The sequence below is a fragment of the Antechinus flavipes genome, chromosome 5 (genome assembly GCF_016432865.1).
Source record: "Antechinus flavipes isolate AdamAnt ecotype Samford, QLD, Australia chromosome 5, AdamAnt_v2, whole genome shotgun sequence".
Classification (NCBI taxonomy): Eukaryota; Metazoa; Chordata; class Mammalia; order Dasyuromorphia; family Dasyuridae; genus Antechinus; species Antechinus flavipes.
The window spans coordinates 97,832,642-97,856,839 of NC_067402.1; the positions used below are offsets into that span (position 1 = coordinate 97,832,642).

The 24,198-nt window shown below is 36.8% G+C and overlaps 1 protein-coding gene across 1 annotated transcript in view; it reads left to right on the forward strand.

Annotated features, from left to right (window-relative positions):
• The first annotated feature begins 3,760 nt into the window (after positions 1-3,760).
• TPK1 (thiamin pyrophosphokinase 1) overlaps positions 3,761-24,198 on the forward strand; it is a 508,741-nt gene continuing 488,303 nt past the window's right edge. Inside the window, exons 1-2 of the mRNA XM_051961747.1 lie at positions 3,761-3,876; positions 4,349-4,410. Coding sequence (XP_051817707.1) covers positions 4,368-4,410 — 43 coding nt within the window. The 5' untranslated portion in view covers positions 3,761-3,876; positions 4,349-4,367. The remainder of the gene's footprint in view (positions 3,877-4,348; positions 4,411-24,198) is intronic.

Below are 24,198 nucleotides of genomic sequence, written 5' to 3' on the forward strand. Positions count from 1 at the left end.
GGACTGATGTCCAAAACATCCAGCCACTAAGATGTACTGAGGCAGGGCCACTTCTGACAGGGTTGGGAGAGGCATTCTGATAAGTTGGGATCAAAAAGAACAATGATAAGTAGGGAATAAGTAGGGAAGGTCTGGGCACATGATGTCTAAGATAGAAGATCTTTCTGAATCATGATGATTAGGAAGTGGGATGTTGCAACCAGGCAGAACAATTCTGTGAAATTGAGGTAGAACAATTAAGGAAACAGTAGCACAACACTTTTAGCCCCATAATTCCCATAATTTGGCAGTTTAATGGCATTTTCTTCCAGGTTAATTGTAGTTCCACTAGGAACCTTGTCTTTTCTAATGTTAATTGCTAAAACCTCTTACCTTGCTAACTTCTCAATGGATTTTGCCTTTTTTTTAGCAATATGATAATTTTTTTGTACCTTGATTTTGAAGTCTATGCCTACAAATTCTTCTGAGACAACTAGTGACACTGATCCACAACTCCATTATACTTTTGGCATCCAACAATCCTGAACCCAATTACTTTCTGGGATTATAATTATGGGTATGACCTAAATGAGTTGCTTAACAACAATAGCTAGTATTTATATAGTGCTTTCAGGTTTATCATTATTATTAAGCACCTACTGAATGCCAGGGGCAAAAGAAAATCCTTGCCCTCAAAAAGCTCAGGGCAAATTTAATTGGGAAGATAACATGCAAATAACTTCATGTAAACAAGCTATCTATAGATGAAAAAATTCAACAGAGGAGATTAATTAAATTAAGAGGGATTGAGGAAGTCTTCCTGAAGAAAATGAAATTTTTAGCTAACACTCAAGGAAGCTAGGGAAGTTATGAAATAAAAATAAGAGAGGAAATTTTTGAATGCTGTCCATAAGTTCTCTTACTTTTGCAATATATTTTCCAGGGATGTACACATAGCCTTGCCAGAGCTAACTCAGTGTTTGGCAGGCTCTAAAGTATGGGAGAGGAGAGGTATTAGGCAGACTATTAAACTATTAATAGTAATTAATCAGTATTAATCTGTAGAGCCATAGTGTAGACCTCATTGTTGTATGCCCATGAAACCTGGACAGGATACCAGCACCATGCCAGGAAACTCAGTCGCTTCCATTTAAATTGTCTTGGGAAGATTCTGAATATCAGCTAGCAGAATACCAGACACTGAAATCCTTTCTTGAACTAAACTGTTAAGCATTCAAAATTGTTATGGGCCAGAACTCTGAACTTGAAACAAAGGATTCTTCAAGGTATTGAGTCAATGGAATTGATAGAGACAATAATTATCTAATTTAGCATGGTTCAGCATGATTGATCTGATCCTACAAGGAGATGTTATGGGCCAGAACTTGAAACAAGGTAAGTGGAATTGAGGAGACAATGGGTAAATCTAGTTTAGCATTGATTTAATTCTACAACAAATAATGTTTCCTAGTGATATAATCATTTGTGTATACTCAGTTTGGGGCATATAAGAGAGAAGCTCTCAGGGCCAGAAAAGACAACTGCACTAGAAGCTCTCCGAGGCTGAGATGGATTCATTCCATTGTCCACCTTTGTGGTGGCTGGAGGCTGAAGCACAAACCTTTGCATTAGGAGAGATTAGGAGAGAGCTAGAAGCCTTCAGAAGGCAGAGAAGACAAAAGTAGCAGCAGGAGCTCAAACCAAGGAGAGAGATAAACCTCTAAGAAAGCTAACTGGGCCCCAAGAAAGGAGACAAGACTTTGAAAGAGACAATAAAGGATTTGGACCTTAATCCCTGGCTGAACTTGTGGTGATTACTGAACTGAAACGGAAGCTGCCTCCAGAGACCCCAAGAAAACCTCAACAGAGAACATTACATTTTAGAGAGAACATCACACAAACTGTACTGCAGAGAGTGCAACTCCAATGAGCTGGCCATGTTGTTTGAATGCTCATAGAGGACAAGCACTCACAAGGTAGTCAGAAAAACTGATAAAAGGATACTTTCAAGATCTCTCTTAGGAACTCTGGAATTGATTTATGACATGAGAGACACTGGCACAGGACCGCCTAATTTGTGTGCCCTCATCTGCATTCTATTAGCAAAAGGGCATTGAATTAGCTCAAGAGAAACTGGAGATGAGCAATGTTAGAGAAGCCACTTAAATAAATGCTCAAAGAAGCTATTAGTATCTGGCCTGTGGCAGAACTTTCTGAGCTCCTCTTGGTCTGATCAGCTACAGCAGGACAAGCTGTAACTCAATTCTAACAGTGATGTCATTTTGGTCCTTTTCCAAAATAAGACAACTAGCAGGGAAACTACCTAGAGCAAAGGAGATGGGGTTTCATTATTAGACAACAAGAGCTGTGTAAAGATCTTTAAAGATCTAGTGTATCCCACCCAAAGAAAGAACACTGGGAAATGAATATAAACTATTTGCATTTTTGTTTTTCTTCCCAGGTTATTTCTACGTTCTGAATCCAATTCTCCCTGTGCAACAAGACAACTGTTCGGTTCTGCACACATATATTGTATCTAGGATATACTGTAACCTATTCAACATGTAAAGGACTGCTTGCCATCTGGGGGAGGGGATAGAGGGAGGGAGGAGAAAAATCGGAACAGAAATGAGTGCAAGAGATGATGCTGTAAAAAATTACCCTGACATGGGTTCTGCCAATAAAAAGTTATTTAAAAAAAAAAGATCTAGTGTATCCAACAAATCTTAGTGCAGATTTAAACTTTAATAACTTAAGAAGTATGAATGCTATAAACCTACCAAAAACTGAAAGGTAATTTAAAATGTAAAATATTGATGTCTCTTATTAAAATTAAACATTCCACTATCTAATACTATACATCATTTTAGTTGAGTTTCCAATTTTGTGTTAACTTTTCAACATTTTTTTTCTCAGTTACTGAATGGATTAAATTTATAATTTTATCTTTATGATAATCGGGGTGAGGTTTTGATGCATATGGATTTTTTCTTTTTTTTCCATCTTTATTTTAAAGATTCATTTAACAAAATTTTGAGTTCCAAATTCTCTCCCTCCCATTCCTCTCTCAGCCATTGAGAAGGCAATCACTATTTCAATTATACATATAAAGTCATTTCCATGTTAAGTCATTTTAAAGGAGTTTTGCCATGACCTCTTAAGAAAAAAAAGTTGGTCAAACAAGAGGCCAACTTCCAATTTAATAGGATTAAAGAGAAACTGTCCAACATACAAAGAGTGGGTTCCTAACATGTTAAAAATTCACAGAACCAAATAAGCGTGAAAGAAGTTTAAGTGACCAAACTCTCAAATGCGGTGGGGTTTTTTTTACGTTTATGTAAACATTTTTAAGTTATTAAAATTTAAAACTGCACTAAGATTTTTAGTAGAAGCAAAAGTTTTGTAGCATCATCAATCTAGACCTGGCAGGAAATTAAAACTAGGAGATTGCGACTGCAGCACTTGAACCCAAAGCCTCAGCTTCCAGAATCAACGCTCTTTTCTGAGCCTGTTTCCTTATACAAGTAGGGAGAGGAATAGAGAAGAGGCGCGTTCCGATGCTGCACTACAAGCCGCAGTAAGCACGCAGAGGGTCTGGGTCGGCTACGATCCTCTCAGGTCACTTTCAGAGCTCGGCTCCTCCCCCGTTTTCCTCTTAGCCTATCCTTCTTCTCCGTCCCACCCCGCTGCGCGCGCCGTCATCCGCGGGATGGGAGGGGAAGAGGAGAGGCGATGCAGCGCGTTCCCGATTGGGGGCGGGGCTTTTGCTTTTCCTCCTCCTTCCTCCTAGCCAGCAGCCTTAAACTGAGAGCCCCTGGAGGCTTGGCAGACGAACGCCGAGCAGTCGATTGCTTTCGCTCTCTGCCTCGCCTGACGGCTTGCTCTTCGCGCAGCTGTGTAAGTGGAACGCCGGCCCCTACGTGCGCGCGGGCGGCGCTGTTGCGGCTGAGGCTGCATCAGAGCCGGCGTGGGAGGGGGTTGGTGGAGGGGCTGCGATTCATCTCCTCATCTCTCCACACACCCGCCCTCACTCCCAAGTCTTTCCTATTTGGGGTGATGGATGAAGGCAGGAAACTTACGTTCCCTGTTATGCCTCCGTTCCGCCCCGCCCCCTTCTATCGCCATGTGATGGCTACCGGCTCCTCTCTCAGCCCTTTGCTGTCCTCCTTGCTGGGGCTGGAGCGAGGGCACGCTGGTCGCACGTGGGCCAGAGTACTGGAGATGGGCCCGGGAGATGGGCCCGAGCCATCCCACCCAAAGTACATGCCCCTGAGGCTTTAACATTCCCACCCAGCTTATTGTACTCGGGGCTTTTCTGTTTAAATTAGCAACGATAAATTCTAACTCCGAGATTTCCTTTTGTTTTAAGGCAGAAATCACAATCTGATATGGAGTATATCCTTACCCCGCTGGAATGCCTGCTTCCCACTGGTACAGTGCTTGTTTCCCTCTTTTACAGTGTCATTGATTTGTCCCCAATACAGGTGGTAGCACGTCACACACTTGCATTTGAGGAGTGGTGGACAGATGTATGACTGCCCCCGATTGCAATTGTTTGGGGGATTTTAAAAAGTCAAGTGAAATAACTGCTCGAAAGTATGTTCCGAAAACGATTATACACAAGCATCTGTCTAGCCAAGTGCGACTGAAGTGTTTACAAAGATTGAAACAGGGTTTCGAATTCAGTACTTGGAAGTGTTTCACCGGAACTCGTGAAAACTCAGCAAGCTGCAATCTCTTTGAATGGGCTTTTTTTTTATAGATTTAGATTTTATGTTTAAAAATGAAACCTATGGAAATGATATTCTTTATTGGAGAGTTTTAGAAAAAATGGTAGAGATTGCCGATTAGCTTTGACCTTTTGAAAAAAGCATTAGGCATCGTTTTAAGGATGCCTATGGTTTATTAATATATGGGGGAAAATTCCATTGGCTGAATCCCTAGGCAAGAAATCTTATTTTATAAAACAAGCCAATATGCACTTTCCACAAGTGATTTTTATGGTTCCTTGCTCCTAATTCCAAAAAGCTGTTTGAAGTTTTGGGACAGACTTATTTGCTTTTGTAAACCATTTCAGTAACACAGTTCAGTTGTTTCTGAAAATTAAGATCGTTCACTTTCTAATGCTAAAAATTGTCAGACTTTACCAGCTAGAAATGTGACCAAAATTACCCTTCTAAACATTTTGATTCTTCTCAGTATTCTCAATTTCCAAGTATTTAAATATATATGTGTGTGTGTGTGTGTGTGTGTAACCACTCTACCTTAATTTGAAATAGCTGGTGGACTAACCGAGTTATTGTAGTAAACAAAGTAAATCGCATTTTCTGCCAAAATTCTCCAGAGGCTTTTTTTCCTTCCAAGTAGGAATTGATGTTTACTGCTTAATGCATGCTAATTCTTGCTTATCAATCTGTTGGTCTTTCTAGTATCTTTGTTACTCACTTTTTTTTATTTCCTTAGTGATATAAATCTACTTATTTTCCTAGAATTTTTAAAAACTTTACATTCCATCTTCTGCTGTTTTTTTTTTTAATTATTATTTGCAAGTAAATTGAATCCTAATAATGTTTTAGTGCTCAAAGTCCTTGATCAGAATTTTTCTTTAGGAGTAATTGAACTTTTGTCAATTTCTCCAGATTCAAGCCTGTTTTCTGTTGTTCTGGGAGGGTGTATTGTTGTGCCAAAGTTACCTTTTGATGTCCTGACCTAGTTTTCCCATTGGTCCTATTTAGTATTTCTGCCTCAGGTTATAACCTTTCTGTCTATGGCTCTGGTAAAAAAAAAATCCAGGAGCGCCAGACCTCTATAGGCCAAGAATTCAGATCCACAACCACCCTGACCAAGGTAGAGATGAAAAGTCTCTTCTCTCTAATCCTGCTCATTTTCTAATTATCTCGATGGAGGGAGGTTACTGATATTCTAATGACATCTAAAATGGATAAACCTTTATCCTGTCAAACGTTAAGAAGTAATATCTATAACCTAAAGATATAAAACCTTTATCTCATCAACCATTTACTAGGGAATGGTTATAACTTGGGGTTTTGGGGGCAGAGCAACTGAGGTTGACCTTTATCTCATTAAACTTTAAGAGGAAAAGGTTATAACCTGAGGCAGAGTAACTAAATAGGGCAATGGGGAAACCAAGTCAGGACATCAAAAGGTAACTTTGGTACAACAATATTACTTTAATGTTGGGGGAAAAAATGTATAAAGATAGGAAAGTTTCTCTTAACATTACAATATGAGTTTCTCATATCATTTCCAATTGCTTAGGTACAGATTCTTCCTAGAGGTAGATTGAAATTCTCTTAAATTTTGGATTTTTAGCCTGAAGCTTCTGCCTTCCTTCCTTTTCTTCTTTCTTTCCTTCCTTCTTCCTTTTCTTCCCTTTCCTTCCCTTTCCTTCCTTCCCTTTCCTTTCCTTCCTTCCCTTCCTTCCTTCCTTCCCTTCCCTTCCCTTTCCTTCCTTCCTTCCTTCCTTCCTTCCTTCCTTCTTCCTTCCTTCCTTCCTTCCTTCCTTCCTTCCTTCCTTCCTTCCTTCCTTCCTTCCTCCTTCCCTTTCTCCCTTTCTTTCCTCCCTCCCTTTCTCCCTTCTTTCCTTTCCTCCCTCCTTCCCTCCCTCCTTCCTTCCCTCCCTCCTATTTCTTCCTTCCTTTCTTTTTTGATTTTCTTTGTTTTATTATTATAGCTTTTTATATACAAATCATATGGGTGGGTAATTTTTCAACACTGACCCTTGCAAAAACTTATGTTTCAACTTTTCCCCTCCTTCCCTCCACCCCCTCCCCTAGATGGCAGGTAATCCCATACATGTTAGATATGTCAAAGTGTATGTTAAATACAATATATGTATACATATTTATACAGTTACCTTGTTGCACAAGAAAGATTGGATTTTGAAAGAAGATAAAAATAACTTGAGAAGAAAAAAACAAAAATGCAAGCAAACAATAACAGAAAGAGTAGAAATGTTATATTGTGGTCCATACTCATTTCCCAGTGTTCTTTCTCTGGGTGTAGCTGATTCTGTTCATTACAGATCAATTGGAACTGATGTGGATCCTGTCATTATTGAAGAGAGCCACATCCATCAGAATTGATCATCATGTAGTATTGTTGTTGATGTATAATGATCTCCCGATCCTGGTCATTTCACTTAGCATCAGTTCATGTACATCTCTCCAAGCCTCTCTGTATTTATCCTGCTGGTGATTTCTTACAGAACAATAATTTCAATGTAGTTTACACATAGTGAAGTAAGAATTTCCCTATCCTATCTGCAGTAGTACTTACTGACACACTTAGAGCTCCTAAGGGAGATTGTAGAAATTGTTTTTTCTCACCAAACCTTTGACTTGAAACCATAACCTTAGCTTGGGCCATGGAGTTCTGGACTACTGCCCTAGTTTTTGTTACAGTTCAAGCATTGCAATATTTATTAAATAAGAGAGTGTAACTTCAGGCCTGGTCTGTTTGCTATCTTTATTCTACCACCAATTTGTTCTCTTCTGTCTGTTCTCTTTTTTGACCTTATCAACAACATAATTTTTTTGTCTTATCTAATCATCTCCAAAGGAATACACAGGATTCTGTCCCTTCTCCCCTCCTTTTTTAATTTTGCTAATGGTCTGTCCTATTGATAGCTATTAAGAAACAAGGTTAACAAAATAATAAAACATTTTGGAAGTTACAAAGTACTAGTTTTCTTAAAAGTTTTTAGTACTAGGAATCTTGTGTTACTTTTTGGGATCTGAATAGATAACGATCTTTCTTAGCTTCTGTCTTTTTTATTGATTTATCTTAAAATTTTTTTTTTTTTTGCCTTTAAAATAAAACCTGACATAGCCCTCTCTTTCCCTTCCCTGGGCTGGTGCTCTTTGCTTTTTATTATTTTAGTAATCATCTTTCTCATCCCAATATCCATCAAAAGGATGGAGCTTTGGGGATCTTAGAGAATCCACATGCTTGTTTGAGAGAGACTTTCAAAGTTATTTATTTTTCAGTGAAAAAAAAAAATAAAAGCTTCTAGACTGATATTTTGATTTAACTTTATGTGGGAAAGACAGCTTTAGATCAGTCTCAAATAGAAAGACTCAGTTTACCAGACTTCTGCAAAACATGAGAAGGCCAAAATGGATTGGCCAGCAGTTTCTATGGGAAGAGATGAGTTTGCTTTACAGGCCATTCAAATGGCTGCAGTCCCAAGTTGTAACATCAGTGAGGTCTCGCAGACCCCTGTTAATTATTCTTTTATCATGTAGAAACCTTAAAGAAACAAAACAAATATCCAGTAACAGATGACCAGGCAAAATACTCAGTTGCCCAAGCATTTAGGATACAATGATTACATATAACCAGATTGAAAATAGCAAGGCATGACATAATTGAATTGCATTAACAGTTTCTATTGACCATTGCCCTGATCATAGAGATCAGTTACAGAAGGAAAAAATGCAAGAACATAACTATAACATAACATAAGCAGTTAAAACTCAATCTTCAGCACATACAGAATAAAATAGCTTTAACCCAATTTTATTCCAATCAATTGTCCCAGTAACTGTCAGAGGGTGGAGCTTTAAAACTCCCAAATAGCATTAACTAATTAACTATAAGCCCAAGAACTTTTACCTCCAGTAACAGATGCCATTAATCAAATTTCTGATAACTCTTAAAGATTTATCATAACTTTACAGTAATAACAGAAAGAAATTTTGCCTCAATAAGTTCACAACTTAGAACAATTATCATATTTAGGTAGATGTTACATGAGTGAACATTATACATATAAATCATTTTGCTTTTAAAATACCCAATACATAGAAAAACATTCCAAATTGCATATTGTCCATAACAGAAATATTCCTACCAAAGTATGGATCACATTTATGACCATATTCCTCAACCAAGAAAACATTTATGTATCAAGAAACAAATATTCACTTAATTAACCTAAAAGTAAGCATACCCTTAAAAATCACAGTTTACTGCATTGGCCGTAATCAGATAAGAAAAAAAAAAACTGCAGGAACATACTCAGGGAGGTGAGGGGAGGAGAGGATTCCACATGGCCACCCTCCCCCACTCCTGCCCCCTAGAAAAAAACTTCCCTTTCAGGTTCCCCACTCAATTTCCTAGATGGGGATCCTTTTCAAGATTTAGCCCATCAGTTTCCTAACATCAGGTTTCTTCCCAAATCCACCCATTTCCAACTTTGTCTTTCTCCCTAGCTACATACTTGAACAATCTCCTTAAAGAACTTTCCTACCAGATGCTCCTTTGGTAAAGTAGCAGAAGACAGTGGGAGTGGGTGGCTCCCTCCCCCACCTCTTCACCTACTCCCAAAAGTCTTTCTTTCACTTTCATAAAAAAACATGCAAACCTCTAATTGCCCCTACAAATCAGTCCTTCCTAATCGCCTGCATTCCTCTTTCCTTTTCCCTTCAAAAACCTGTAAGATTCACACTATTTGAATAGCTCAAACCTCCACAAAACCCACACGTGTCCAGCAGAGCTGGATTTAAAGTATAACTTATGTTAACAAATAACTCAATATATTTCAGAAGGTAACAAACTGAATCAAACTAAATACAGCTGTTTTTTAAAAGTTGTTTTTTTTCTTTTCTGTCACATTTCTTCTAACAGCTATTTGCATCTTATTTCCAAAGCTTTTTATTGCACAGGCCAGGCTAAGCTCGAATTTTATTGCTCTTTACTCTAGTAGGCTTTTCCTTTAAAAAGTTTAAAATCACAAGCAAATTTTCCTTAATCATTGTTCTTAAAACTTAACAAAGCTCTTAAATAAGCAAACAGACTAGGGGCTGTTTCCAGGACCTCCACCCCCAGAGAGAAGTTTGTTTCACCTTGAATTCCCTTTTTCCCTTCCAGAATCCAAAGGGGCTTCTGTGAACTTTCAAGCCCGTTCAGTGCTTTTTTTTCTGCCTTCACAGAGAATGCCTAGATATTCCATTCAAACTTCTTTCCTTTAAATGTTAGCACACTGCTCTTCTATATATATTTTAACTTTGCAAACTTTAAAATCCCTTTCGATCTATTGTTTTATTTTATTTTTTATTTCTTCCCTTCTCTCTCTTTTTTTCCCTTTTCCTCCACAAGACTACTACAGTCAGTCAGAGACAGAAGGAGAAAGATTTTTCAAACTTTTTGATATTTTCTAAGCCTGCAACACAGAGGCTGAATTCTTATATCTTACAAGCTTGCTAACTTTTAGCACAGACACACAGACACACTCGGAGCTCCATTTTACTAAGCACAGTTGCAACGTTCTTAAAAATTTTTCCAACCAACAACATAACAGACAGACAAATCACACAGAACATAGAACACACATCACACAGACTTACACAGTTACAACATTAAACAAACATATAACACATACCCAGAGGATATTTTCCAGCGTTCCAGAAAATACCCTTCTCAGAACTTTTAAACCCATTGGTATTTATTCTGAGACCACAGGTTGCTAGCAACAGACCAGACCAGAACCAGATGGTACCCCAAAAGGTACACAGTAAGACTTACTCTCCCAAATGCCAAATTGATTTCGTTGTCCACTGTAGGCCCGACTGAGGCTAAAGAACTGCTTCCTTTTCCCCGGAGGCTCTGGAGGTCTTTTCCCAAGGAATAGACCCAGGTCCTGAGCCTCCTCAAGCCTAGGTGAAGATGAAGAGATCTCTAATCTGTAATCCATTTCTCAGTTTCTATCATCTCGGTGGGACCTCCAAAATGTAATGCTGGAGAAACTGAGGCAAGAGAGAGATTAGAGAGTTTTTAATATTTTATTAATGAGAGAGTAAAATTGACTGAACAGGACTCTTGTCTCAAATTATCCAGTCAGACAGAGATAAAGATATACTGGGACCAAGGAATCCATGTTGGTCCAAGGGCTGGAGGAGACTGTCATCCCAAAGAATCCAGCATCCAGCCGCCAGCCTCCAGCAATGAATGGAGGAACCCCAACTTCTTAAATGCCTTTTCTCTAAACAAAGGAAGGGGTAAGAAGCATGGGAAAATTTCTGGCAGGATGGGGGAGGCCATAAATCCTAAAAACCCAGAGACAGGATGTCTGAATACAAAGAAGTAAAGATATCATTGAGGTATCTTGGAATATTTAGGAGCGATATTGTAAATTCTTGAGAACAGAAAAGAGTCAGGAGGTCTACTCTCTTGTTTATCTTGCTAATTTATAACCTTAGAGCAAATAGTCCTTAGTCTTAATGGGCCAGAGTGGTATTTACACTAAGGAGATTGAGACAGAACAGTTAAGGAAACTGAGACAAGGGAAACTCATACAAGGAAACTGAGTCAGGACAGTTAAAGAGAACTGTGGCATAACAACCTTTTCCTAGGAATTTCTAGAGTGAATATTGTCTTCAAAAACCTTACTGTCTACCTATGGTAAACTAAAAGATCAATATCTTTGTTCTATGTGAGTAATGCCAATAGGATATTTTCCTTAGAATTCTAGTTTGCAAGTTAAACTCAGGGGCAGGAACTTTATTCTTCTATATATCCCCCCTTATCATTTATCACTAGACCTTATACATTATATGCACTTGATAGGTACTTTTAGATTTGAATTTCTGTTACATTCAAGAAAGCTACTGTGCAATAGTTACCCCAATCCTGTTAATTTTTAAATTTTGAGAAGAAAAAAATAAATAGACCAATAAGAGAGAGGAAAGGGGGTATGAGGAAGTCTATGTCGTTTACCTGTATAAACAATTTATGAATAATTGATATTCAGCCCTCTTATTAGGCCATTATTCAAATATCTTTGAAGGTAATATATCTTTTCTTAATTCCTTAACTGAGAGATCCAATAAAGTCTTTAATTATTCTTGTGATAACTAGGACCTATTGTTACATTTATTAAAAGTTTGTACTATTTTAAAAACTGAGCTGTAAGTCTAAAAGGAATCTCCAAAGATTTGTGGTTTTGTCAGTTCCCTACAGACCTTATCATCATAATTGAAGGTCAAACTTTGTTTTTATTAGTGCTTTGGCTGCTTATTCCTTTTTTCTACTTCGGAATATATTATTGTTATTAAATGGATTCATAGAATCTCAGCATGAGAAGGGACTTCAGTCATCTAATCTTACTCTAACTTGAAGTTCTTCTATATCTTGGACACTCATCTAGCCTTTCCTTGAAGTAAGTCTTTCATTACGGGAGAAATTTATTACCTTCCACTCCAAGGTTGCCTGTTCTATTTTTAGTGTCAGAATGTTAGCACCCTGAGGCTAGGAGCTGTTTTAATTTTGTCTTTCTATCCCAGGATTTACCATAATGTTCTTTCTTGTTAGGTGTTTAATAAATTTGCTGATTCATTGTTTTTTACAGCTTTTGTGCTCTGAAGTGTTTATATAGAAAGTCTTCATATTGAGAAATCACTTTCCTATACTTTCTATTGGCTGAAGTTTGTTCTCCATGTCTTTGCAGAACAAAAATATGAACCATCTCCCATAAATGATATTGAAATATATGGAAGACAGCAATCATGATCACTTTCCTGTCCCCACTCCTTCCTTCTCCACCTTAAGCAATTTTTTATATTGATTCTTTTAAATTAAATATGTTTGTAATACTCATACTGGCCTAGTCTCCCTTGTGGATATATTATAACTTCTCAGTGTTTTTTAAAATCTGCTGCCTAAAATACGAAAAGATATTCCATTGTGTTCTGATCTGGGCTGAGAATGCTAGACAATCACTTCCTTCATTTTGGCTCCTAAATTTTTTGTTAATTTAGTTTAAAATCTTAATAATTGCTTTGACTGTCATATTACATTATTGATTCATATTAAATATGTATTCTACCAAATCACTTTCTTAAGTCAAATCTGGCCTCAAATACTAGCTTTGTGACCCTGGGCAAGTAACTTAATCCTGTTTGCCTAAGTTTCTTCATCTGTAAAATAGACTGGAGAAGGAAATGACAAACCATTCCAGTATTTTTGCCAAGAAAACCCCAAATGGATTATGAAAAGTTGGACATGATTGAAAATGCTAGACAGCAACAAAAAACATGATGGCCTGTTCAGTACCATCCTGAACTTACAGCTAAGTTGAAGCTATAACTACAACTTGACAGCTAATTAAAAACCTCAGCTTTTTTTTTTTTTTTTTGGTGAGACTTTACATTTATACTTATTAAATTTTAATTTATTATATGACCAAAGGTCTTCAGATTAGTTAAATAACTTGTTTAAGGTCACACAGCTAGTATGTGCCAAAGGCAGAAATTGAACTCAAGTTTTCCAGGCTCTTAAGCTGGCCTACTATCTACACTACCTCTCTGAGGATACAAAACCAAGAATTAAATAATCTGCAATTTATTACCTCTTTTTCTGGCTTTTCTTATTTCCCTAAGTGGACTCAAATTGATGTCTGGTCATTTCAAAAAGGGCTCTTTGGTGTCCTTGGTTCCTTTGGTTCCTTGAATTTCCACCATCTCTGCTAAACTCCCTGCCTTGGATGATGAATCTCACCACTCACCTACTTGGTTCCTCTTCTTCAACAGCTAAATATGAAATAATAAAAGTCTTGATTGAACCTACTACACATTTGTGCAGTTTATCCTCAACAGGGCTCTAACTTTTGCATTGGTGATAAACTTTATTGATTTTCACATTTCTCTTTAGGAGGCCTCCTTTTAGCTTTTTTTTTCTTAGGTTACTTTTAGCAGATTACTTAACTTCCCACTTTGTTTAAGAGTTTAAGCCCATTGCTGTGACTTGTATTATTTCCCCTTTTCCAACTCTCTGAGTCCCCCTCTGTCCTTATCCATTTTCTCATTCCTTGTGCTCTATGAAAATGAGGTTTTTCTATGTCTGTTGAAGAATAACCTTGCCACCTAGCTCCTCTTTCCTTCCTCAACCTAACTTTCCTTTTTAAAGCTCTAGTCCCATATTTTAGTTGTTTGATGGAATATTCTACCAGTTAGATTTGTGAATGTAGCTTAAATATGGTAGGTCAGTAGTGTTGTGGAAAAGTAACAATGCTTTAGGTTTACCTCTAGCCATCAAGGAGGCTAACTGTGTTTCTCAGAATATCCTACAGTGCCACTGTCAGAATTAAATGACCCAGGTCTGACCCAGGAAGATAATTTATTTTTTTTCTTTTTTTTTTTTTTTAATAAATGTTCAGTATATGACATATTTTGGTATTTATGTGCTGAGGGATGTAGATTTTATTGGATTCCATAAGGACAGAAAAACTCGGGCTATGTACACACACACACACACATCCCTATATACACATCTATATATATATGTTTTTGGTAGTCTATGTCATGGTCTCTTATCTTTAGAAAGTACCTATCTCTGTCATTTCATCTTCAGCACTTTGTGTGGACAGGGCTGTCAGGTCAGTCTTTTCTCTACACAATACTTATCTCATTTTATTTCTTAGTAGCCCTGCTCAGTAGCAGCACCTTTCAAATTCTACTTGAATGAACCTTTGTGGATACTGGCCACAAAACTTCATATAAGTTCTTATGTCTAGGTAATGGAATGAAAAGAATTTTCTAAATATCACTGCTGCTTTGCAGAAACAAAACCATTGCAGCCAAGATTAGAATGGAAGCGGAAATCTGGGGGAAAAATTTTTATATCCAGGGGTTCTGATAAAGGCCTCATTTCTAAAATAATATATATAACAAGCCATTCTCCAATTGATAAATGGTCAAATTTTCAGATGAAGAAATTAAAATCATTTCTAGCTCTATGAAAAAATGCTCTCACTATTGATTAGAGAAATGTAAATTAAGACAACTCTAAGGTACCACTATGTACTTCTCAGTTTAGTTAAGATGAAGGAAAAAATGATAAATGTTGAAGGGGGTGTGAGAAAATTGGGACACTAATACATTGTTGGTGGAGTTGTGAACTGATCCAACTATTTTAGAAAGCCATTTGGAACTATGCCCAAAGGGCTATCAAATTGTGCATACACCCTTTTATCCAGAAATGTCTCTACTGGGTCTGTATCCTAAAGAGATCATAAAAACAGTGAAAAGGACCCACATGTGCAAAAATGTTTGTGGTAGCCCTTTCTGTATTGGCAAGGAATTGGAAACTGAGTGGGTGCTCATCACCTGGGGTATATGAACATTATGCAATATTATTGTTCTGTAAGAAATGATCAGCAGAATGATTTTAGAGAGGTCTGGAGAGACTTACATGAACTGATGCTAAGTGAAATGGGGAGAATCAAGAGAACATTTTACACAGCAACAAGATTATGTGATAATCAATTCTGATGAACTTGGCTCTTTTCAACAGTGAAGCAATTGAGACCAATTCCAATGGACTTGTGATGGAGAGAGGACTGTGGAGACTGAATGTGAATCATGACCTAATATTTGTACCTTTTTTGTTGTTTGCTTACTTTTTTTTTCTCTTTTTGACATGAATTTTCTTGTGCAGCATGATAGATGTGGAAATATATATAGAAGAATTGCACATGTTTAACATCTATTTATATGAATCCATATATGAATTTATATATATATATAAAATTATAATCCATATATAATCACCTATGGATTCTTTGCTGCGTAGGGGAGAAAGTGAGGGAAAGGGAGAGAGAATAACTTTGAAACTTGTAGGGGTGAATGTTGAAAAACTATCATTGAATATATTTTGAAAATTAAAGGCTACTATTAAAAATAAATAAATAAATTTCAAAAAATTACTGTTACTGATCAATAAAGATGCAAATAGAAAATTACTGTCATGGAACTCATTCTAATTAGGGGAGACCCACATATAGGAGTGTCCCATTGACAGAACAACTAGCAAGGCCTGTACTGGTCCTTGTGGTGTTGCAAGGTGACTGCAAAACTCCAGGAATCCTTAAGGTGATTTGGCAGCTTTCTGTATGGCTAAAAGCCTATCTTGGAACAGATAGTGAGGCCTAATATTTTTACCAGAAGGATTGTAGTTAAATTGTTCTTTTCCAAGCAATTTGAATGGCCATAGCTCTGAAGGAAAGTGTACACTAGTTCCTAAAATGCATTGAGAAGATGTGACCTTAGGCTGAGGGGCATAATGGGTAGGCTCTGGATTTGAAATCATGGAGATCTGGGTTTGAATTTCATCTCAAATACATAATAGCTGTGTATCTCTGGACAAGCCATTTAACTTCTCAGTGCCTCAGTCTTCTCTGTAAAATGAGTAGGTTGGATTCAGTAACCTCCAAGGTCCCTTTCAGCTCTAAATTTATGACCCTATGCCTCTGTGGTCTGCACTTTTGACACTTCAATGGCTGTGTGGTTATTCTATACTACATGCAGATTATAGCCCATCTTTGCCTTTTCATGAGGGGTTCTTGTCCCTGTTTTTGTGTAGATGAGCTTGTTTGGAATGACATGTATAACACTTCATTGTTTATTCCCTTATTTTATTTTGTTGTTGTGAGATCAACACTTGTCTATTTTTAAACTCCTAGGAACAAGATCACTTTGTTGTTGTTTTTCAATCCCAAAATGTAGCAAGGGGGTTCAGCCAAGTTATTCAACTTGCTGTGTTTTTCTTTTCACAGAAATTCTTGAAGTTGCTTCAGTATAAGCAGGTTGGGTTTAAATTAAGAGTGCAAATATTCTGGGTATTTTGTATTACAATGTATTTCCCCCTACCCCCCTTCATCCTGAAAATATTGTGATAACTTTTATTTATTTTCTTGATCATCTTATGTAACTTGAAATCTAAAATCATTATTATGAGAAGGAGGAGTCCAGATTTTTCTTCAAAGTTATCTAGGATTCCAATATATATAGAAAAGGTTAAGCGGTCCTGTTTTAGTGGCTTTGAAGCCACTAAATCCTATATACAGAGATCCTAGATTTCTAGAACTTGATGGTTTCAAGCTAGTCTTGATTTGCATTGGTGTTGCAGCCCAAACTTTTAGAGCGGTTTTATATTTCCTATCTTTCCTCATTATTTGAGAAAAGATGATAATCAGATTGGAAAATGTTGCAAAATATTCTTCTTGTGCTAATGATTCTTTTGTTAATGAGTGTATCAGTTAACTGTATCCCATCATGTCCATTCATAATAAAATTAAAAAGGATAGCTCAGTTCATAAAGCAACTGAAAATAAGGAAATTGAATGAATATTCCTGCTAAGCTAATAAAGTTTCATGTTTACTTAAAACTTTCTTAATATAGGCATCTTGCATTTTAAGATTTATTCTCTTCGGTCATAAAAAGTAGCATAGATGAAATGCTATTTTAAAAAAGATAATTGAACATTGAAAATGACTGCCTGAATTTCAGAGGGGTCTAGTTTTTACTAATACTACAAAGTGAATGGTATTTAAAGAATATATTCTTACAAAATATCAAGTGCTTTTATATGGCAGACAGATTCATATGTCAGGAACATTCAGTACAGGTAACTATAACTTTTACTGGATTATTCCAGCAGCAAACTTAATTAATTTAGTATTAAATTTGAAAATTTTACTGCTTGGGAATCAGTGAATTTACAAATTAAGTTTTCACTGCCTGTGTTGGCCCATGTATATCTAAGATCCAGAATGAATTTTATGTCTTTGTATTTTTACATGAAATAAAAGCAAATCAGAAAATAACATCTATTTTCCTATCTGAAAGAAGGAGCACCTTTATAGGTACCATGTGTTCTAGGGAACATTTTGAAATAGCTTGTGCTGTCTAATCTGGTTAAGCCCAAAAATGGAGCCTGTGGTGTGGATCAGCTGAATTTTATTATGGACAATAAAAGGCTTTGAATAGCTGGGGACTGGTGGGATCGAAACCACGTGGTCAAAATTTAAAGAAGAAAATTATTTTTTCTTTAATCTTATCAAAAACCAATTAAAATTCTATATGCAATGAACAGAAAAAGAACATTGTATATGAAACCATTAATCTTTCTTTATGTTTGGCTTTTTCTTCTTTTTTTCCTCTGTTAGAGTACTTGGTAATTTCATTGTTTTACTTTTAAGACCCCTGTATTGGTTGTCATGATTGCCAAGGGGAGCTTTGACCTGATGTTTTTCTGACCTGGGCTGCCTAGTTTCTTCTTAGAAAGCTGATTCCCCCATGCCTTTTCTGAGTGCTTATCATATTGATACTGGTCTTCATATGGACACTTGATTGACATAGCCTACTGATACTCAGAACTCCTGCAATCAAATGACTCACTAGCCTTAGCATCCATAATCATTGCCATTACCAGCCTTGTCTTAAGTTCTTTGAAATTTAATTTCTATTATAGACTTCCATTGATGTCTCTTTGGATGTGTCAGCCTCTCAGTGAAAGATGTTAGCAGTCTTTAAAACCGAAGATTAATCTAGTGATGACAGTTAGATGGACCCAAGATATGTTATAGGACTTTGATTAAAAGTAAGTCCCACACTGAAACAACAACCAAACTATTAAATAGGTTCAATTGGCTCATTTATTCCATATTCTCTTCTTTCTTTTTCTTCCTATCTTTGTCTTTCCCCTTCATCCTGAACCACTAACATGCCCTAAAGATTCCAGGCATTTCTCACTGAAACTGTTATGTCTCTAAATTTGCTGACTTTGGATGACTGTTTAATAGCAAAGAGGAAGATTGGTTAGGATCTTGGGAATCAATTAGGATGTTTTCATGTTGTTTCATAAACCATTGGAAAAATACAGGAGTATAAAATAGTCCAAATAGCATTACCTAATATTTGAATTGACCATAGCATATTTGGAATGCATCTTCTATTTATTTCCCTTGTGAACCTAGGAAAGACTGTAGCCCTCTCAGTTCTAGGGACTAGTGTAGCTAGCCCAGCAGGTTAGGCAGCAGGAATAGAGTGCCTCAGCAGTAGCTGGAGAAGTATGCATGAATTATATGAGAAGGCTATACTCATGAAATTCTTACAGCAATGATTTCTTGGATTTGGTTGATTAATATACCTGGCTTGGAAGGGTTTAGGGCATTACATATGAATTAGTAGTACAGTATTAAGGCCAGTAGAATGAATGAATTAGTGATTTAAAAGGCATTTATTAAGTGCTTACTATGTGCCAGTTTTTAGAGATACATGTACAAAAGCTAGACAGTTCTTGCCATCAAGGGCATTATTATATAATAGAAGAGACCATACTTTTGGGGAGTAGTGATTAGAAGAGAGTGTTTGGGGGAAGCATATGGATAAAGGAATAAACATACCATATACTGTGCCTAAGAGCTTTACAAATAATATTTTGTCTGATCCTCACAATAACCAAGCAAGGAAGATGCTGTTTTAATCTTCAGTTGAGGAAACGGAGGCAAACAAATTACCTTGACTTGCTCAGTTTCGCAAATCTAATAAGGGCCTGAGATTGGAATTGAATATTGTTTTTCCTGATGCTAGACCCAGCACTCTTTCCACTATTCCAGCTTATTGCCTCAGAGATGCTGAGTGGAATAATCTGACAGTCAATTAATAATGTCCTTTTGAAAAACTATGGTAATGTTGATTTGATTGATTTCAAAACCAGAGATAGAAAGATAGAATTGGTTCTTATTTTAGTAGTTATTTAAGAACATAGTTAAGTTTTCCAGCTCTAGTGAGGTCTGACAATCCCTACATCCATGTCAGAATTCCAAAACTCCACCTAAACATAGTTTCTGGAAGTCTGCTCTGAGAGTATGGTAGCAACGGTTGATGTAGGCCAGAAGATGGCTGCAGGGGAAAGAGTATGGGAAGTCTTTGGCTGACTAGTTAGAATGGGACCACACACAAGCTTTATCATGCCCTTTAAACCAGACAACAAATCCATTCAGCAGATTGAATCACTGCTCATCCTCTGAGCATTGTGGGCTTCTTAACACCTAATGGTATGCTGCTGTTGACTGATATGTGATTCTCTACTGTGCTACATCAAACATGGTTATAAGTAGAGTTAAGATTTGGTGTGAATCAATCATTTGAACTCCTGCAGAGTTTGACATCTCAGCTCAAGCAAAAATGTCTTAAACAAGAAATACCAGCCTTTTTAAAAATTAAGTTGTCAGCATGGGCTAATTTCAGGGAGGGAGAGGGAGGAAGCTATATTAGGTCATCCAGTAAACTCACCAAGTATTAAACTGTAAAATTATTGTATGTTTTTATTTGATTTTGTATTTGCCCTCTATTTCTCTTTGAGGAGTTTGGTAGAAAGAAAGAAAGTTAGGATTGGATAGCCTGCATTCTAGTATTAGTAATGTCATAAACCAGCAGTAAGAACTTGCCAAATAATAAAATCCTAGAATTTTAGAGTTGGAAGGCAAGGTAAGGCAATGAGCTGTATGTGTTTTCTGTGCCAGGAACTGTGCTAAGCATTAGGGATACAAATACAAGCAAAAAGAAAAAAAAGATTCCCTGACCTAAAGGAACTTAGATTCCAGTGGGAGAAAATAGTACATTAAAAGGAGCTGAAAGAGAAGTTGGGGCAGATACCTAGAAGAATATGGTTGTGAAGTGTGGAGAGTCAGAAATATGGCTGGGAGGGGAATGAATCATGGTCACCCTGGACCCATCCCCCAGATGGAGGCCCCAGAAAATAACTACTGGTGAGAGTTCTTAGAGATGACTAAGTGAAACCCCACAATTTTACACAATTTTACAAATAGTTAAACAGTTCTAGAGAAATTGATTTTCTCAGTGTCAATTATTGATAAAGGTTAAACTTGAACTCAGATCTCTTGATTCCTGTTTCAGCTTTTTGTATTATATCAACTTAACATAGTAATCTCCAGGTCTGTTTCCTCATCTGTTATATAGAAATAAAACATTAATAATCCCTGTCTTATGTATTTCACAGAGGTGAAGATATGATATCTTGTGTGGAGACATAATAAGTGAAGGTATTTTACAGAATGAATAGTGTTATAAAAATGCAGAGTGTTATTATTACTTAGGCTGTATTTGATTAATGTGAATTTTGGGGTAGTTTTTATTAGTATACTAACATTCTTACAATTAATCAGTTTCTGCTGAGTTTTCAAAAGAGATTTCAGGTTGCTTCAACAAATTTATTCATTCTATATAGTGAATTAAAGAAAATAGTTAATAAAAATGTTATATAAGACTAACATTGCTATTTGCTATTGAGAATTTTCTTTCATGACAATCTCAATTCTATTATTTATAGATACATAAAAATATAAATAATGGAAATAATTAATAAGGTTTTTGATACCTCACAGTTACTGGCAAGAAATACGGCATTGTTCGGTTCAACATTACTTTAATTCAGTCTGTCAAATTTCTAGAGACTTAAGTAATTTTCATTGCAAATATCTATTTAAGCTGATGTATAACATCCAAAGTGCTTAGAGTACCCAAGGACATATACCAAAAGTCTTTGACTTATAAATACCTGATTTATGAATGATAGGGGAATAGGAGGTTCTCAAGAATGAAACCATGAGGATATAGGTGTGACTCATCAAAGTTAGGAAGCTTAGAGAGAGGTGGCCAAAATTGAGCTTATATTTTATATGCAAGAGATGAATGGGAGTGCTGGTGAATGAAGATAAACATAAAACAGTGGCAAAATCCTATGGGTACAATGTAGACTAGCTAAACCTAAATTTGAGTTGGTTTTTGATAAATTCTAATGACATAGAAAAACACTAAAATATTTGAGAGACAAAAGAAGGAATGGGAAAATTTAGGAGAAGTAGAGAAATGGAAGAAATGAGAAGGTGGAACTACTTCTATTTTCCTTTCCTTTTCTTGCCTTTTGACTTTTTTTCCCCTTTTCCCTTTTTTTCCTTTTCTTTTTTTCTCTTTTTCCCTTTCCTTTTTCTCCCCTTTCCCTTTTCCCCCTTTCCTTTTCTCTTTTCTTTTTTCCTTCTCTTCTCTTCTCCCTCCTTCTCCTCCTCTCTTTTCTTTTATCCCCTTCCCTCCCCCAATCCCATCTCCCTATCCTCTTTCCTTATCCTTGTGACAGAGTTTCTAGACTGGCAGACCATTGGAATGTCGTAAACATTAGTTTACTTGGATTGCAATAAGGCATTTGATACAGTCTTGATATCCTTATAGTCAAGCTGAGAAAAAAGAGATAGGATTGTTAGGACTACATGATAACACCATTAAATGGTTTTAAAATTGGTTGATGAATTGTAGAAAAAATTCTTCATGCTTTAGAAGATGGACAGATGACTTCAGAACTCTTTCCTATTTCAGTTCTATAATATTCTAGGGACATTTGGATTGAAGAGACTTTTATGATGTGTCTGGACAATCATGATATCACCTTCTTAAGTTCATTTCTAAATCCTTGTTTGGATCTCAGAGTCTATCCATCCAAAGATAGATTTTATTGTTCATTTGTTTCAATCAGATCCAATTCTACACGACCCTATTTGGGGTTTCCTTGGCAGAGATACTGGAGTGGCTTGCCATTTCTTTCTCCAGCTCACTTTACATATGAGGAAATGGAGGCAAATAGACTCAAGTGACTTATCCAGGGTCACACAGCTAGGAAATATCCAAAGTCAGATTTGAACTCAAATTTTCTTGATTCTGGGCCCAGCACTCTATCCACTGTATCACCTAGCTGCATTGAAGATAGATAAACTATTTAATAACTTAATATATTCCAACCATTTGCTAAGCGCTGATTATATAAAAAGAGACAAGTAGAACGGTTGTCAAGGAGATTGTTTCCAGTGAAGCTGGAGGACAGAGAGAGAGGAATATATCACATAAAACCATATGAGAATTGGATGATCCTATCCCAGTGTCTACCATGCCACACAATTGCAAAGTTCTTGAGAGAGACCTTGAAAGTTTCATGTGAGTGCCTATACCATGTGAGTTCTTCATAAAATAATTTTTTTGGAAAACATACATTTGACATTCAAGCAATGTGCTTAGCCCAGCACAGTTGTGTTCTCTGCAGTAGAGTTTGAGTGTTTGGTAGTTTAGTTCTAGAAAGGATCTCAGTTGTCTGGTATATTATCCTGCCAGTGATCTTCAGTATCTTCCTAAGACACTTCAATGAAATTGATTCAGTTTCCTGACATGGAATTGCAGTACTGTCCAGGTATCACAGACATACATTTGGGTCAACATTATGGCTCTGTAGACCTTTAGTTGGTGATCAGCCTACTATTTCTTTTCTCCTATATATATATATTTTTTTTTTTTCTTTTGGAGCTTCCTAAATACTGAGCTGGCTCTGGCAATGTGTGTATTAACCTCATTATCAATATGTATATTCCTGGAAAGTATACTGCCAAGGTGAGTTAATTTATCTACAATGTTCAAAATTTTTTCACTTGCTGTAAGCAGTGATTCCTCATATGGATGGTGTTGTGGTGCTGGCTGATGGGGCACCTGCGTTTTCTTGGTGTTAATTGTTAGACCAAAATTAGCACAAATAGCAGAGAATTGATCCATACTGTGCTGCATTTTGAAAATAAATGCTCCACCAATATTTTAGTGCTCTTTCAGTTTTGATCCTCTGCCAATATTTGGCAGAACTAGCAAAGTATCTACTCATGTACTAGCATCTAAAACATAAAGGATACAGAGTACACAATGATGCTATAATTGTGAAAGCTTTGAGAAGTTGGGATCCAAGTAATAAATCCACATTGTTTAGACTAACACTTAGGCCAAGAAATGTCCATCTTATTGTAATGCCAGAGAAACTGAGGCAGGAGAGAGATTAGAGACTTTTTAATATTTTATTAATGGGAAAGTAAGATTGCCTGGACAGGACTCTCGTCTCAAATTATCCAGTCAGACAGAGATAAAGATATACTCGGACCAAGGAATCCATGTTGGTCCCAGGGCTGAAGGAGACTGTCATCTTAAAGAATCCAGTGGCCAGCATCCAGCCTCCAGCCACCATCCTCCAGCCATGAATGGAGGAACCCCAACTTCTTAAACATCTTTTCTCTGAACAAAGGAAGGGATGAGAAGCGAGGGAAAACTGTCAGGATGGAAGAGGCCTTAAACCCCCAAAAACCCAGAGACAGGATGTCTGAATACACAGAGATAAAGATGTCAGTGAAATATCTTGGAATATTTTAGAGGGATATTGTAAATTCTTGAGGGTAGAAAAGAATCAGGAGATCTACTCTCTTGTTTATCTTGCCTGGGCTAACAATTTATAATCTTAGAGTAATTGGTCCTCAACCTTAATGGACCAGAGGGAGATTTATAGCTTAGGGGAGTAATTAGGGAGACTGAGATAAGCGA